The following is a 15,621-nucleotide window of genomic DNA, read 5'->3' as shown; positions in this document are numbered from 1 at the left end:
GGTGTCTCAGTGACTCATGGGTGGACCTTATGATGAGTTCCTGATAAGGTTAGGAGCATCCATGTCCCTTAGATATGTTCTAAACCCTGGCTGCTATCCTCCCAACCGCTGATTGCTTTCCTCTCCTATGGCTCAACACTCAGTACTCTGGAGGCAAGAGATAAATGGGCCTCTTTGGCAGCATCCCACACAGCTGTAGAAGCCAGGTGCTCATACACACTCTCTCCCTTTCCTCTGTGGGAAAAATTACAGGCCAACAGGGCCCTCGTGGGTTGAGCTGTGCCACCCTGCAGGAGAGGTGATGTGGGTAAAGTAAAACTGTTCCTCTTACCCTCTCCATTGTGTCCAGACTGAAATGTTTTTGCTCCACTTGTATGCTGGAACTTCTCCACTAGGCCCCTGGACTTCCACATAACAAATAACTTGGCAGGCTTTAATAATTTTGTTAAATTTTAGGATATTTAATTTTCTTGATTCTGGTAATTGGAAATGTAATAGGTATTTTATATATTTCTTCTGAATATTGCTAAACAAACAAAAATTCATGGTAACAAACAACAAAAAAGAAGCAAATTACTACACAAACTCTGACTTTCCTCAGTTGAAGTTAATACTTACTTTGATGTATGCAAATATTTTTTCAAATTATGTTGGATTTTGTTTTCTATTGTTCTTAATATTTGCATTTGAGGATCAGTGACCTTTAGACTGTAAAAATTTGTTGAAATCCATTTGCATACAGGAATATGTACATATGCACATGCGCATTTCACTTTGCTTCCCATGGTAGCAGGGCCTTGGGGAAGAACCACATTTGAGAGCAGCAGTTGTGCCATTGTTTTTGTGCCACCCAAACACCTACCTCAAGTAGAAACCACCTAACCCAGCTCTCTTTAAGATAAGTGTGCTTTGTCCCAAATACAAACAAAATGGAAATTAGTGGCTTACCTTGGTGAGCATTTATTATTTCAAATACTAACAAATATCTAGAAGATAAGCAAGGCAGGCAAAGGGTGATTGTGTCTTACTGGATATCAGAATTCTCATCCGAACTTTCTGATTTCTAGTCCCATAATTTTATATAACATAGCATTACTCTCCAAGGATTTCCACCCAGGACAACCTAGAACTGTTATGCTAATTGTCATGAGCATAGGCTTCTACTGTCATGTTTTTTGCTTCAGTTCTTGAGGGCATTTTATGGTTCAAGATGATTGCTTAGTATCAGTCATCACAATTGTATTTCAGTCTGAAAGAAAGAGGGATGGAGAAGAAGGACCAAAGTATATATACCAGAGGTCTTTGAAGTTAGCTGCTTAGACTTCGCCACATGATGTTTGTTCTTCCAGCTTATTGGCCAGAACATTTCAAGAGCCATCTCATTTTGAAAGGGAAGTTTTGAATTTAAGATCTTGTTTGAGTAACTATGTGCCAGTTCAGAATTAGGAGACCTATTACTATGGAAGAAGGAAGAATAGATTTTAGAGGACAACTGGAAGTTTTTAAAGTCAGGCACAGTTTCTGGACCCCATTGTTTCTTATAGATGCTCAAATAAATGAGTGTTCAACTAAGATTGCTTACTGCTGCTGCTTTGTATTACTTATATCTTGGGAAACCAATATCAGTTTAATACTACCACATTTCACTGCAGATTTTTGGAATCAATACATATTCTATATTAACAGTAGGAGATTAGTTTATAGTACTGAGAGAACCATGCAGTGGAATCAAGAAGAGTCGTCTGTCCATGATCTTTTCCCATGTTCAGGAAAGCCCAACATCCATCCATTTGGAATGACCAAAATCATTTAAATTCTTTTATGATAACAAGGTGCTGGGGGAGAGTCTGACAACAGAGAGGACTTGTGTATTCTCAGTGATCTAAGTTTCTCTGGGATTAATTTTTTTTTATCCAAAGAAAATCAGGCATAGATGTTTGTTTTAAATGAAAAACAGAAACTCTTGTCAATAAACCTAAAGTTTATTTAGCCAGTGAGCACTTACATAGTTATAGAAGATATACATTGTGTAGGATGTGGGGAGGGAACCTCTGATACAACATTTTAAAAGCAGTTTGGAGTCATAAATCCACTGGAAACTCATTTATTTACATTAGTGAAAATAATCCGTGAGATGCTTCATTTCCTCATATAATGGAGATGTAGGTCTTAGCCACTAGACCAATGCCATTAAATAATAAATTTTCAAAATATTAAACAGTGTCTCTTGAGTTAAAACTAGAAAAGGATCAAGGATTTAGAAGATTTTCATGGTGAGACATATTGTCAGGAATATTGTAAGAGCTCAACTTGTAATTTGGGTACAAAATCCTTTTACTGCTAAATAAGAAATGACAAGAGAAGAATTACAGCACTGACTACTCAAACTTTTCCATAAATAAAATGATGTTTTAGTTTTAAAATTTTAATAGAAGTGTTTCTTCACATATTTTTACAATTCATATGAAGTCAAAGAAGCAAATACTCTGTCATGCAAAAGATATTAATTACCATAAAGAACGGTCTTATTAGGATTTTTGATTTTTAGCCACTCAAGTAATTTTTCTCTGATTGAGAAAAGAAATATTAAACTACATAATAACTGAAATAAAATGGTATATAAAACTTTTGTGTCTTTTATAATCTAAATAATGGATGAACACAGAAGATAGTCAACAGTTGGGATTATCTTTCTTACCTCCCTCCTCCATCTAAAGACCCACTGGAATTAGAACTATTTATGTAATTTTTTTTTTTTTAAGATTTTGTTTATTTATTTGACAGAAATCACAAGTAGGCAGAGAGGCAGGCAGAGAGAGAGGAAGAAGCAGGCTCCCTGCCGAGCAGAGAGCGGGATGTGGGACTCGATTCCAGGACCCTGAGATCATGACCTGAGCCGAAGGCAGCGACTTGACCACTGAGCCACCCAGGCGCCCTACTATTTATGTAAATTTTAAGGTTAAAATTTCTCTTGGTCTTTTCTCAGTTGAGTAAGTGTGAATGAGTGAATAATTGCCATATGGTAAGTTTGATGGAATGAATTTACATTCCCATTTTCTGAGCCAGTTTTGAATACTAAATATTTAGGTATAGATATTATGTTTTATAATAAGAGGCAATGTAATCTCATAAGTACCTTTTTGCCTTTTACTTTCTTGACTCTTGTCACCTTTCCCCCCATACCTGTAAAGCAATTTTGTTAGTTTATGTTGGTTTCCTCTAGACAATTTTGCACGAGAAACTTTTTTTTTTTTTTTTTTGCACAGGAAACTTTTACCTACATCATAACTATCAGAAGTATTCACCACATTGTAGATTTGATAGCATTCGTTCTTTTTAGGACCCCCTATAGGATTAATGAAGAATGTCCCAGATTATCTGTATACCTGGTTTCTCAGGATCATGGAGGATCTTTAAAAATTTTGTGCAGTGTTATGAGAAGTCAGTTTATAGGAAGTCAAGGAACTCCTTACTTGTCCCTCAAATTCTAGAATGTAGATACTGCTGTAGTCATATGATGAGGTATTGAAAAATCATGGTGTTGGAGGCAGGGTAGGGGGAGATATTTTGTAACTCTATCTTAAACAATAGGATTATAAGCAATATAAAAGTTTAAGTTACTCTGATTGTCCTTGGTCAACATGACTTTTTCTCTTACACTTGTACTATATTTCCAGACTTTATTTCCCATCCATTATGAGGGCAGGGCTCACATCTGACCAGACTGTCTTGGCTGTGTCAGTAACTACTGAGAGATGTTTTGGCAGGTAGTTTCCTTGGATTATGGCAGGTTAAATTAAACTATTTTGAATTTAATGTATGTCATGTTGAAGAGAACTGCATTAATTGTTTGAAGCACTAAGATTCATCTCTATATGTACCACTTTATTTCCTGTTAGGACATCCTTTTACTATTGCGAAGATATAAACAATGTCTCCTTCTATTAAAAAGAAATATATATGCAGGCAAAGTATGTTTTTGAATTGAAGATATTACTTCTTATTAACAGACTGCATGAGACACATTAATGCTTGATTATTAATGCTAATAGAGAAATGTGGAGAGTATATTTTATCAAAAAACAGAAGATGCATTTTGGAGTATAGTTTATTTTATTATATTAGTACATGAAATGATGAAGCCATATGGAAAATCTGATTCTGGAGAAACCTAAGGCTCTCATTTCTTTTCTGTGACCAAGTGTATATCATGTTTCGAAATACTCAAAATATACTTTTTGCTGGGTTTGAACTTCATTTGGAGCAAAGAAAGGAAGTTGAAAGCTTTCACTTAAAGCTATTTGTTAAGATGCTATTAAGAGTAAATAAAAGCAAAAAGAAATAACATAGGATTTAAGTGAGCAAGAGAGGGACCTACTCACGTAATGTGGAACCCTATATTTCAGGATAATTGAAGATTGACTTTCTGGTAAAAGGCACAAAAAAGGATTAATTGGCTCATTCTAAACCGAGGCCACTTCTTTAGGAAGTATGCTTGAGGATATACTTGGCAATAAATTTAACAGCTAGCAAGGTCTCTTTACAGGTTGGCTTTATCAGAGATTCTGGAAGGAGAAAACCAAATTTGCCTTTATCTCGGAGTTCAAAGGCAAATGTGTGTTTGATGCCCAGGTTGTAAGCCCAGTCTAAAGAAGAACCTGATGTCGGGTCTGTAAAACATAAGCAATAAATATTTAATTAGAAACAAATGCTAATGTTTTTCTTGAAATGGAAATTCACTGGTGTAAAATTAGCAGTAAAAAATAATTATGTGTACAGTTAATTGCAGTAATGGATAACAGTAGTGTTCTACATAGTATTGAGTGTTAGAGTAAAACATAATCATGGTTTTGGGATCCACCACACATTTTAAATATGTGCTGCATTTTCAAAATTACATTTTGCTTGGGTCAGTACTATAAACTGATTTTGTTTCCTGGGCACACAGTGTTGCAGATGGAGTTGGTCTGGACAAGGGCAAGCAGCTGTGGAAACCAACTGAGGAGGGGCCTCTGGTCAGTGAAAACTCAGCATACAAGCTAGATAAAAGTATATTCTTTCTCATACTTCAGGTCTCTTTCTATTCATGTTGCTTGGATAAACAATTTTTATAGTTAAAAAAACTAAGAAAGCTTAAATCAGTTATTTTAAGGATGTATTTAATCCCTTAGCCCAACTTTTCAGTCAATATTTATGAGATCTTACTAAGAATGTTATTTGAAAATCTAAACAGACATCTATAAATTATGTACATGTAAGGTTTATACAAGTACATATATATACTATAAATGCATTTATGTATATTTTGCTTTGCATAATAAGGAAACTACTTTCTTGTACATAGAATCATTTATGTTCTAGGACAGATAAAGAGTTTAACTAATAGTAATGTTTTAGGTTTGAATGATAAAAATTCAAAGCTGTGATGAAGAAAAGAGGGAAGAAATATTTTGATAGAAAGAAGGTTGGGTCTTAAACTATTCAACAAATATTTATTAAAGTTTTAATATGGGGGTGCCTGGGTGGCTCAGGTCATGGTCTCAGGGTCTTGGGATCCGGCCCTGCATCAGGTGCTCTGCTCAGCAGGGGGCCTGCTTCCCGTCCCCACCCCACCTCTCTGCATACTTGTGATCTCTCTGTCAAATAAATAAATAAAATCTTTAAAAAAAAAAAGCTTTAATATTCACAGTGCACTTTACTTAGCACTGTTGGAGGGTGACTGTGCAGGGTACAAAGATAAAGATGATATTGGTGTCTTTGGGAACTTACTGTTCAAGGGAGATAAGTCAAAGATGCAAATCAATAGAGATAGGGCAGAATATGTAAGTACCATAAGGAAGGTACAATCTCTTATGAAGATTAAAAAAAAATATATATGTCTGGTAAGGAGGGTGACATTTCATGCTCAATGCCTGCTAAATACCGCCTTCATGATGGAGAGCCTTGAAAGGTATTTTTCCAGATGGAAATGGAAGAAGGGTATTCTGGTCAGTGAGCTACAAAGACAGAAAAGCATGGAGGCCTTTTCAGGGACCATTGGATCCAGCTGGACTGGAACAAATGGAGCAGTGAGAGTTTGTGGGCAAAGTTCAAAAAACCTGATAAATCAGGACAGGTGTTTTGTTTGGGAGGCAATAATAGTTATTTTAGTGCTGCACTTAGGACAGGTAACTTGGACTGGAAACAGTAGAGACCAGCGAGGAGGTATTGTGAAAGGAAAACGTGAACTTGTGTAGAGTCACCACACCAAGGAATAGTGCTGAGGGTTTTATGTCAAAAACACTGGAATGGAAGAATCACAAAATCTGATAAAAATGATGGAGATTTCAGTCTGAGATTTCAGATTTAATAGAAATAGGAACTCAGGATAGTGATGGGGAAAAGAGAGGATAAAGGAGGAAAGACAAAGGATGTTTAGCATCAACCACATTTAAGAAGGAGCTTGCAAAAATGAATTTTGAAGGTATTGGCAGAAACATTATAGGTGAAATTGGCTTGCGCACATTCAGGATCATTATGTTTTCTTGGTGGATTGATCCTTTTATCTTTATTAATGTCTCTCTTTGTTTCTAGCAAATTTCTTTGGTCTGAAATTTATTTTATCTGATATTTAAATATCAGATGAATGTCATATTAATATGGCCACTTCTCCTTTGATTAACATTTGCATGGCATATCTCTTTTAGGCATTTCAATTTCAACCCGTCTATGTTATTTTTAAAATGAGTTTATCGTACTCAGTGTATTGTTCAGTTGCACTTTTTAAAATCCACCTGCCAGTCTGTCTTTATTTAATATCTTTAGGTAAATTATTGCTATAACTTAAATCTGCCATCTTACTGTTTGATTTTTATTTGTTCCATATGTTTTTCATTCTTTTATTTCTCTTTTGTTTACTTTTTCTGGATAAATGAACATTTTAAGGATTCCATTTTGATGTATTTATTTTTATTTTTTAGATTTTATTTATTTATTGACACAGAGAGAGAGAGAGTGCATGAGCAGGTGGAACTGCAGGGGGAACAGGAGAAGCAGGCTCCCCTACTCAGCAGGGAGCTGGACACGGGGCTCGATCCCATGACCCTGGGATCATGACCTGAACCGACTGAGCCACCCAGGCGCCCCCATTTTGATGTATTTATAATAAAGTTTTTGGGTCTATGACTTCATGTAGTTTTTAGTGGTTGCTCCAGGTATTACAGTATACATATTTTACAATACACATCATTTACTCTGCTGATATCAGTGTTTTACCACGTCAAGTGACATATAGAAATCTTACTTGCATTTAGGTTCTTTTTATCTTCCTACTTTTTAAACATAATTGTCTTGAGTACTTCTGTACATGCACTGAGGATACATCAAATGGAATTATATTTTGTGGTTCCACCATCATGAAGACATAGTTGTCTATTCATTCATTTGTTGTCATATTCATTCATTCATTCATGACCTAATCCATCGTCTTTGCTTCATTTCTACCAGTTTTAAGGCTTTTCCTGTTACATTTCTTTCTTATTTGGGGAGCCTCCTTTAACCATTTTTAAAGGGTAGGTCTTTGGGTGATTAATTCTCTTAGTTTTCCTTTGTCTGAGAAGGTCTTCATTTCCTCTTTGCTTCTGAAGGATATTTTTGCTGAATATAGAATTAAGGGTTGATAGTTCTTTTCTTTTAGCACTTGAAAAATATTGTCATTTCCTTTTGGTTTTCCATGGTTTCAGTGGAAAAATCTGTCCTTTGAATTATTTTTTCCCCTCTAGATTGTTTCTCTCTGGTTGCTTTCAAGAATTTTTTCTTTGTCTCTCGTTTTCAAAAAAAAATTTTTTTTAAATATTTTATTTATTTATTTGACAGAGATCACAAGTAGGCAGAGAGACAGGCAGAGAGAGAGGAGGAAGCAGGCTCCCCACTGAGCAGAGAGCCCGATGTGGGGCTCGATCCCAGACCCTGAGACCATGACCCGAGCCGAAGGCAGAGGCTTAACCCACTGAGCCACCCAGGCGCCCCATCAAAATTTTAATTATGAGGTACTCGGTGTGAATTTCTTTGAGTTTATCCTATTTGGCATTCACTTAGCTTTTTGGTATGTTGGTATATGTTTTCAGTCTTTATTTTTTTTCACGTATTTTTTCCATTCTCACTCTCCTTCTCCTCTTCTGAGACTTTGATGATATGAATGTTGGCTCTTTTATTACTACATTTCAGGTCCCTGAAGTTTTGCTCATCTTTTTTTTCCAATTTGTTTTTTCTCTTCAGTTTGCCTGAATTCTTATTCTGCCTTTAAGTTAATTGATTCTTCTCTCCATCATACTCATTCTGCTATTGAGTCCTTCCAGTGAGTTTTTAAGAATTTAAGTTACTGTATTTTCTAGTTCGGTGATTTTCATTTGGTTCCTTTTATATCTTGCCTTTTTTCAGTGAGATTTTCTGTGTTGTTTCAAGGCTATCTAATTACTTGTTGAAGCATTTTTATGATTGTGACTTCAAAATTCTTATCAGATAATTCCAACATGTAAATCACCTCAGTGTTGGCATCTTTTGGTTGTCTTTTCTCATTCATGCTGTGATCTTCCTCATTTTTGCTGTGACAAGTAATTTTTCCTTGTATCCTGGACATTTTGTCCATTTTGTTAAATTTTAAATCTTAACTGAAAGCTATTTTAGCAGTCATCCTTCCTGTTTAGATTTAGCATGAGACCCTCATCTTCTTTTGAGCCTTGTTCCATTGTTCCAATGACAATATGGTTTTTAAAATCTCTGCATGGCGGGGCACCTGGGTGGCGCAGTGGGTTAAAGCCTCTGCCTTCTGCTCAGGTCATGATCCCAGGGTACTGGGATCGAGCCCTGTGGGCTCTCTGCTCGGTGGGGAGCCTGCTTCCTCCTCTCTCTCTGCCTTCTTGTGATCTCTGTCTGTCAAATAAATAAAATCTTAAAAAAAAAAAAATCTCTGCATGGCTATTTTGGACTGGTTGGTTCCCCTAGTGCAGCTGGTTTCCCATGGATTGCTGCAGGTAACTACATGGGTGAAAGATGATCCCTCTAGCTTGGCCACCTGGTGCCTCTAGGTGGCGAATGAGGGCTCTACCCTGAAGGAAAGAGAGCCCTTCCCTGATGAGGAAGAAGCAAGAAAGAGGAGGAGGGAACTGAAAAGAGAACCCTGTGTGGTATATGTGTAGTGTACCTGGTTTTGGTTTTGGGTGTTTTTTTTTTTTTTTTAATGTCTACTTCTAGAGGTAGTCAGCAGAGAAAGAGTAGAGAAGAAGGTGGTAGAGGCAATCCAAGAGAGTTTATTTATTATTTTCTTAAGGAATTTATTTATTTGACCCAGAGAGAGATCACAAATAGGCAGAGAAGCAGGCAAGTTGAGGGGGAGGGGAAGCAGGCTCCCTGCTGAGCAGAGAGCCCAGTGTGGGGCTTGATCCCAGGACCCTGAGACCATGACCTGAGCGGAAGGCAGAGGCTTAATCCACTGAGCCACCCAGGTGCCTGAGAGAGTTCATTGTTAAGGAAGGCAAAGGAATGGCAAGAAGAAGGGATATCACCAGGGTCCAGTGTTGTAGGGAGATTGTGGAACTTGTGAGCTAAGTGTATTGGCTTTAGTGATCAGGAAGGCTGTCATTTTTAGCTAGAATTGGGTTTAAGTTCATTAGAAAAAGGCACATAAAAGTAAGAATTTGGTAGCAATAAAGGTAAGGAAAGTAGGAATTATGTCTTATATGGTGATTTAGAGTCTACTAGGCATTTTATTAAACTTGGCCAATTTCTAGCTGTACTAGCTCCCCATTTGCAGTTAAGTAAACTATTGTGATTTAAAAGAGTTAAAGAGTATGGCTGTATCACTTTGACAGATTTGCTTTATGTGAAGCTTCTCATTAAAATTAATAGTGGTTATTGAGAATATATGTAATTTGTGATTCTTCATAATTGTGTGATGTTATTGAGTGTAATACATTTTCTTTTTTTTTTTTAAGATTTTATTTATTTATTTGACAGAGAGAGACACAGTGAGAGAGGGAACAGAAGCAGAGGGAGTGGGAGAAGGAGAAGCAGGTTTCCTGGGGGCCCATTGCAGGGCTCGATCTCAGGACCCTGAGATCATGACTGAGCCAAAGGCAGACGCTTAATGACTGAGCCACCCAGGTGCCCCTACATTTTCTTTTTTGATACCACTTTTTGTATCTTTAAAACCTTAACTTTGCAAACAAAAACTATGTAAGGCATAAAATAAATGCAAAACTGAAAGCTTTTTACTTGTAAGAATACATGTTTATAGAACTTTTTTGAACATGATACTTAGCTTTTTGTTTATCTACAAGCTAAACCTACTAAAATATTTGTGTGTGTGTATATATATATATTTATTTACTTTTTAAAAAAAGATTTTATTTATTTATTTGACAGACAGAGACCGTAAGTAGGCAGAGAGGCAGACTCGGGGTGGGGGGGAAGCAGACTCCCCGCTGAGCAGAGAGCCCGATGCAGGACTTGATCCCAGGATCCTGAGATCATGACCTGAGCCAAAGGCAGAGGCTTAACCCAGTGAGCCACCCAGGCGCCCCGTATATATTTATAAGATATAATAGCCACTTGCTAAATTCCAGGCACCCTTTTAGTGCTTCACATATGTTAACTCATTTCACAAATTCCTATCACAACCTTAGGATTTAAGTACCAGTTGCTTGTTTTACAGAGGAGGAAATTTAGGCCCAGAGGGATTGAACAATTTGCTCAAAAACATTAGCTAGTAAAGGTTGAGTCAGGAATCAAACCCAAGCTGCATGTCTTTAGAGTTTGTGCTATTAACCATTGTACTATACTACCTACTGTATGTCAGTCTATAGTCCTCCCAATAAAAAGTCTTCTTTGAGTTCTACAAGATAACTTTTTGCTGTTGACATCATTTTCTTAATATATTGTCATTGAAAAAAATTCTGTGCCTTTCAAGGCATGTTAGGTGCAAGGAACTTACTGTAAGACAATCAAAACAAGTAAAAATAAAACTGAACCAAACTGGGAATCTGGTTTCAGTCCACAGGAATCTACATAACATAATGCTGGTGGCTTAACATTTGTTTTTCAAAAAAAGTATTATTGACATGCATTAAACATAATAACCGGCACTTTTATGTCAATACTAAATGAAATTTCTTTTTGAAGCAAGAGCTAAGCTAGAGGTATGTGGGCATAAATTGAAATCTTTTCTTTGCATTTTTATTGCTCCTTAATATAATCTCAGCTTGAATGTCTTAGTAGATAGAGATTGGGTATTGTGAGCTACAAATGTGAGGTCTTGATTTTCTCTTTTTCAAAATGTGGAAGTGGTACAGAGTGTAGAAAACAGTACCGGGTTGAGATATAGGAGCAGATCTAGCAATTTGGTATGTAGGGAAGGCAACAAGAAAGGCACGTTGAAATTAACTTTTTAATTTATGATGTGATTGAAGGTGGATGATATTAATGATGCAAGCTATCTGTTCCTATCAATTCAGTGAACTGTTCTTTCTAACTAGGTACTATATTCTGTTATTTCTAAGATGATAAAGGATTGGATAGGTTACCAATATACAAATGTAAACATTTTACAACCTTTTACATCAGTTTTTGTGTCATCTAAATATTGTTGCTTTGTGGCAAAGTAGTTGGTATACCTTTTGACTTTGGTCTGGAACGCTAATCTTTGTTCCTATTTTTCCCCAAATTGATCAAATCTTTCTTTATTTTATTTTTATAGTCTATGAAAGAGGGATTAAGCGTAGACCACTGGTTCTCAAACCGAGTTTCATCTTTTTTTTTTTTTTTTTGTTAAAGATTTTATTTATTTGACACACAGAGAGAGACAGTGAGAGAGGGAACACAGGCAGGGGAAGTGGGAGAGGGAGAAGCAGGCTTCCTGTGCGGTGCTCGATATGGGGCTTGATCCCAGGACCCCAGGATTATGACCTGAGCGAAAGGCAGATGCTTAACGACTAAGCCACCTGGGTGCCCTCAAACCTAGTTTCATCTTTGAATCACTTTGGGCACTTGCAAAAAAATGCAGGTGACTGGCCCACACCACAAACTAATGAAATCAGAATTTCTGGGGGTGGGGTCTAATCATCCACATATTTTAAAAGCTCAGATGATTCTGATGGGAAGTCAGGATTGAGAACCTTGAATTAGATCATCTCCTAGATTTCCTCCTGGTTTCAAATTTTATGATTTTTATTTACTGGCTATATTTGCTTCTTAGGTTCAAATTGCAAACTTATTTTTTCTGGAGGTGAGAGCTCTCTCTGTAATTTGGGTTTAAAAATGTTTCTTAGCCCTTTTCTTTGGTCTCCATCAAATTAAAGAGAGAAAACCACTAGCAAATGCTATCAATGCTTTCCCTGAGTCCTGGGACTTTTTAAAGTGACAACCAGGGTGTTGGAATGACTAAATTTTAATTGTGGGGTGCCCTTATTTTCTGTTCTTACCAAGTTAACACTTTGTTACCCTCTGCTTCTCATGAATGGTTGATTAATTCAATCAGGTACTTTACTAAAGCAGTCACTCCTAAAAAATTTAAACATCTATCAAGCTGCTCTAGCCCTGTATGGAAGAGGCAATTTTTTCTAAATCTGCATTTCTTTAAAAAATCTTTTAATATAACTAAAAAAATTTAAGATACTGTTACACAGTTGTACAGAATGTAATTCCTCTTCACCTTATCCTCCCATTTTGAAAGTGACACATGATGGCTTGGAGCCATGGTATTTTTGCCTGTCTTTCTCCTAGTTAGAATATAACTCCTTGAGAGCAGTTATTTTATCTTAATTCTTCTAACCTACCTCTCAAAGCTCCAAAGTTCTGGGCTATGAAAGAGGCATTCCATAAATTCTTGCTCATTAAATTGACTATGTTACAATGCCATGCATAGCTTTAGTGTGCTCAAAATTTGCAAATATATGTAAATGTACATTGCATATATATGTGTGGAAAGTGTAAGAGCAGTAATCCTTTGATGTTCTAGTTGCCATTTGCAAAGTGTGCTCCTGTTTGGAACCCTTTGTTCTTTGATGCCAAGAAAGAACATCTAGCTTGTCTGGTACTGCAATTCTCAATATCCACTAAGTAGGCTGCCATTTTAAACTGATGTTCTAGTTTGTCCTATCATTCTTTGCCCACTTTTGGTCCACCTACATAGCTGAGTATATCATCTTTTTTGAAATCCCGTTTTCATCCACTCGTATGTGTAATTAATCTCTAGCATGGCTATGTTGCAACAAGAGATCTGAATTGATATTGGTGAATGATTGTGTCACTGTACTTTCTCTTCAGCCTTTTAATAACGACTAGTTGATAGGTGATTGCTGATGAATGTTCTCTGGGAATGGGACTTGTCTGGTTTTTTGATCATTTTTCTAATTCCACCAAAGGAGCTTCCAGTAAATTGGCTCTAGAAGTTGTATGTGATAGCATAGCAGTTAGCAGTTATTGAGGGTATAGACCTTAATTCCAAGTTTGTACTTTTAGCTTGGGTTGGGGAAGTATTTTATAAGATGTGGCCAGGTAGAATTACTGCAAAGAGTCCATGGATTCACACATATATATTTCTTTTCTTCAATCCTTGAATTTAAAAAGGGTAGTGGAAATAAGTATATGTGTTTGGTGGTGGTGGGTTGCTCATGAAATGTTTAAAGGTTAGGGAAACCTAGGTGTCTCTGTCAGTTAAGCGTGTGCCTTCGGCTCAAGTCATGGGGATCTAGCCCCAAGTCAGGTTCCCTGCTCAGCGGGGAGTCTGCTTCTCCCCCTGGCCCCACCCGACTCATACTCTCTTTCTCTCTCTCTCTCACACACTCTCCCTATCTCAAATGAATAAATAAATAAATAAATAAAACCTTTTAAAAATATTTAAAGGTTAAACAGCAGTCTTCATACTAAAAATATTGGATGTCCTGGCTCTAAGGAGTGATACAGGCTAAATCGAGTTCAGTCTTGTGGTTTCAATCCACATTCATTCTTTTTGGATCAGTCAGGGTGCTATTTTAACCGAGCAGGTTTATGGGAATTAATTCTGCTATTGTTCCATGCCCTGCACTGTGCTAGGTATTTTGTGATCTGAGAAGAGATCTGAAGTGTAATCCTTGCTTTTGTGGAATTAAGTTTTGTTGGGAAGTTAAGGTTTTGTAAGCAGTTCTTTGGGATTTTTCCATTCTTCAGTTCTAAGAATTGAAGCTGCGAAATGATTTGGAGAAAAGGCAATTTTTACTGAAGTATTTGCAAACTAAGATCAGTGGGATCGTGCTATAAGAGAACAAATGATTTTATTTCCCAAGGCCTGAATTAATGGTCTTCGGTGAAAAATCAAATGAATTTCTTTTCATTTCTTAAAAATAGAAAAACCTGGTTATTTTAGCTAAAGAAACCAAATGAGAAAGCATTATATGTAGTGGCCAAGATCTTGGTTTTTGGTTTTGAAACCTGGGACTAAATCTCAGTTTAGCCAGTTATAAGTACAGCCTACCTCATAGGATATTGTTGTGATGATTAATGAGATTGTGAAATCAAGGGCCAAGCACAGTGCCTGACTTGTCAGAAATCTGTCAGTAATTAAAAAAATGCACAGGGGTGCCTGGGTGGCTCAGTGGGTTAAAGTCTCTGCCTTCGGCTCAGGTCATGATCTCAGGGTCCTGGGATCGAGCCCCGCATCGGGCTCTCTGCTCAGCAGGGAGCCTGCTTCCTCCTCTCTCTCTGCCTACTTGTGATCTCTCTCTCTGTCAAATAAATAAATAAAAATTTAAAAAAAAATGCACAAAGACAAAGAAGTCTAAAAATAGTGAAGAGTAAGAAGTGGTACTTAGACACTAAAACAAAAGCAACAGCACTAGAATCTTTACATCATCTTTCTTAATCCACCATACACATTTCAGTTTAACACCATAGAAAGGGGCTGGTGAGAAGGACAAGAAACTGGTTTTACATGATGAAAGTGGCTGAAACTTTTGGTCGGCCCATTTTCCTATCAGGAGCTGGGGAAGACGTCCAGTTAAACAACAACAACAACAACGACAAAAATTGTAGAGTGTGCTTCATCTAATTCTCATTAGTTCCTGTGAGGATAAATGTTGGTGGGGAACGGGAGGGTAGATGAATTAAACCAAAACTTCATCTTGACTTAACAATTTCTATTGACCTTGTAACCTTGTATAATTTGTTTCTAGAAAAATCTTATCCCCGAAAAGGGCAAAATGTATCCCCTAGATTCACATGTAATTCAGAATCATCCATTAAAACTGAAGTTTAAATTAGCAATTCTAGATGTTCTAATCTCAATTTACAAATTCTAAAATTTCTTTAATATTTATAAAAAGAATTAGTGAAAATACCACAGTAAATAATAGGAAAAACTTACAGATTGTTGATGCTATTGGGCCATAGATGTAGCGGGTTTCATATCGAGTTGCTAGAACATCAGTGCCAATTTTTGCAACTTTGGCCTAGAGAAAAAGGAAGTTAGAGTTGGAATGATAGAAAACTATGTAAACAGTATTAATTTGTTTGGGAATCAAAAAAAGTAAATTTTATTGGTTATTTGGCAACTGAAGATCAAAATAAAATCAATAGTTAAATTAGGAATTTATTTTTGGTAAGATACATTGT

General features: G+C 36.6%; 1 protein-coding gene across 1 annotated transcript in view; it reads right to left on the bottom strand.

The window, feature by feature from the left end:
- Window positions 1-4,098: 4,098 nt before the first annotated feature.
- CPA3 (carboxypeptidase A3) overlaps window positions 4,099-15,621 on the bottom strand; it is a gene marked incomplete at its 5' end in the record, with an annotated part of 31,624 nt that continues 20,101 nt past the window's right edge. Inside the window, 2 exons of the mRNA XM_080811140.1 lie at window positions 4,099-4,670; window positions 15,374-15,458. Coding sequence (XP_080667266.1) covers window positions 4,483-4,670; window positions 15,374-15,458 — 273 coding nt within the window. The 3' untranslated portion in view covers window positions 4,099-4,482. The remainder of the gene's footprint in view (window positions 4,671-15,373; window positions 15,459-15,621) is intronic.

The sequence above is a fragment of the Martes martes genome (assembly GCF_963455335.1).
Source record: "Martes martes genome assembly, chromosome: 1".
NCBI lineage: Eukaryota > Metazoa > Chordata > Mammalia > Carnivora > Mustelidae > Martes > Martes martes.
The sequence above is the reverse complement of the archived record's forward strand: the minus strand, read 5'-3'. Positions and strand labels throughout refer to the sequence as shown.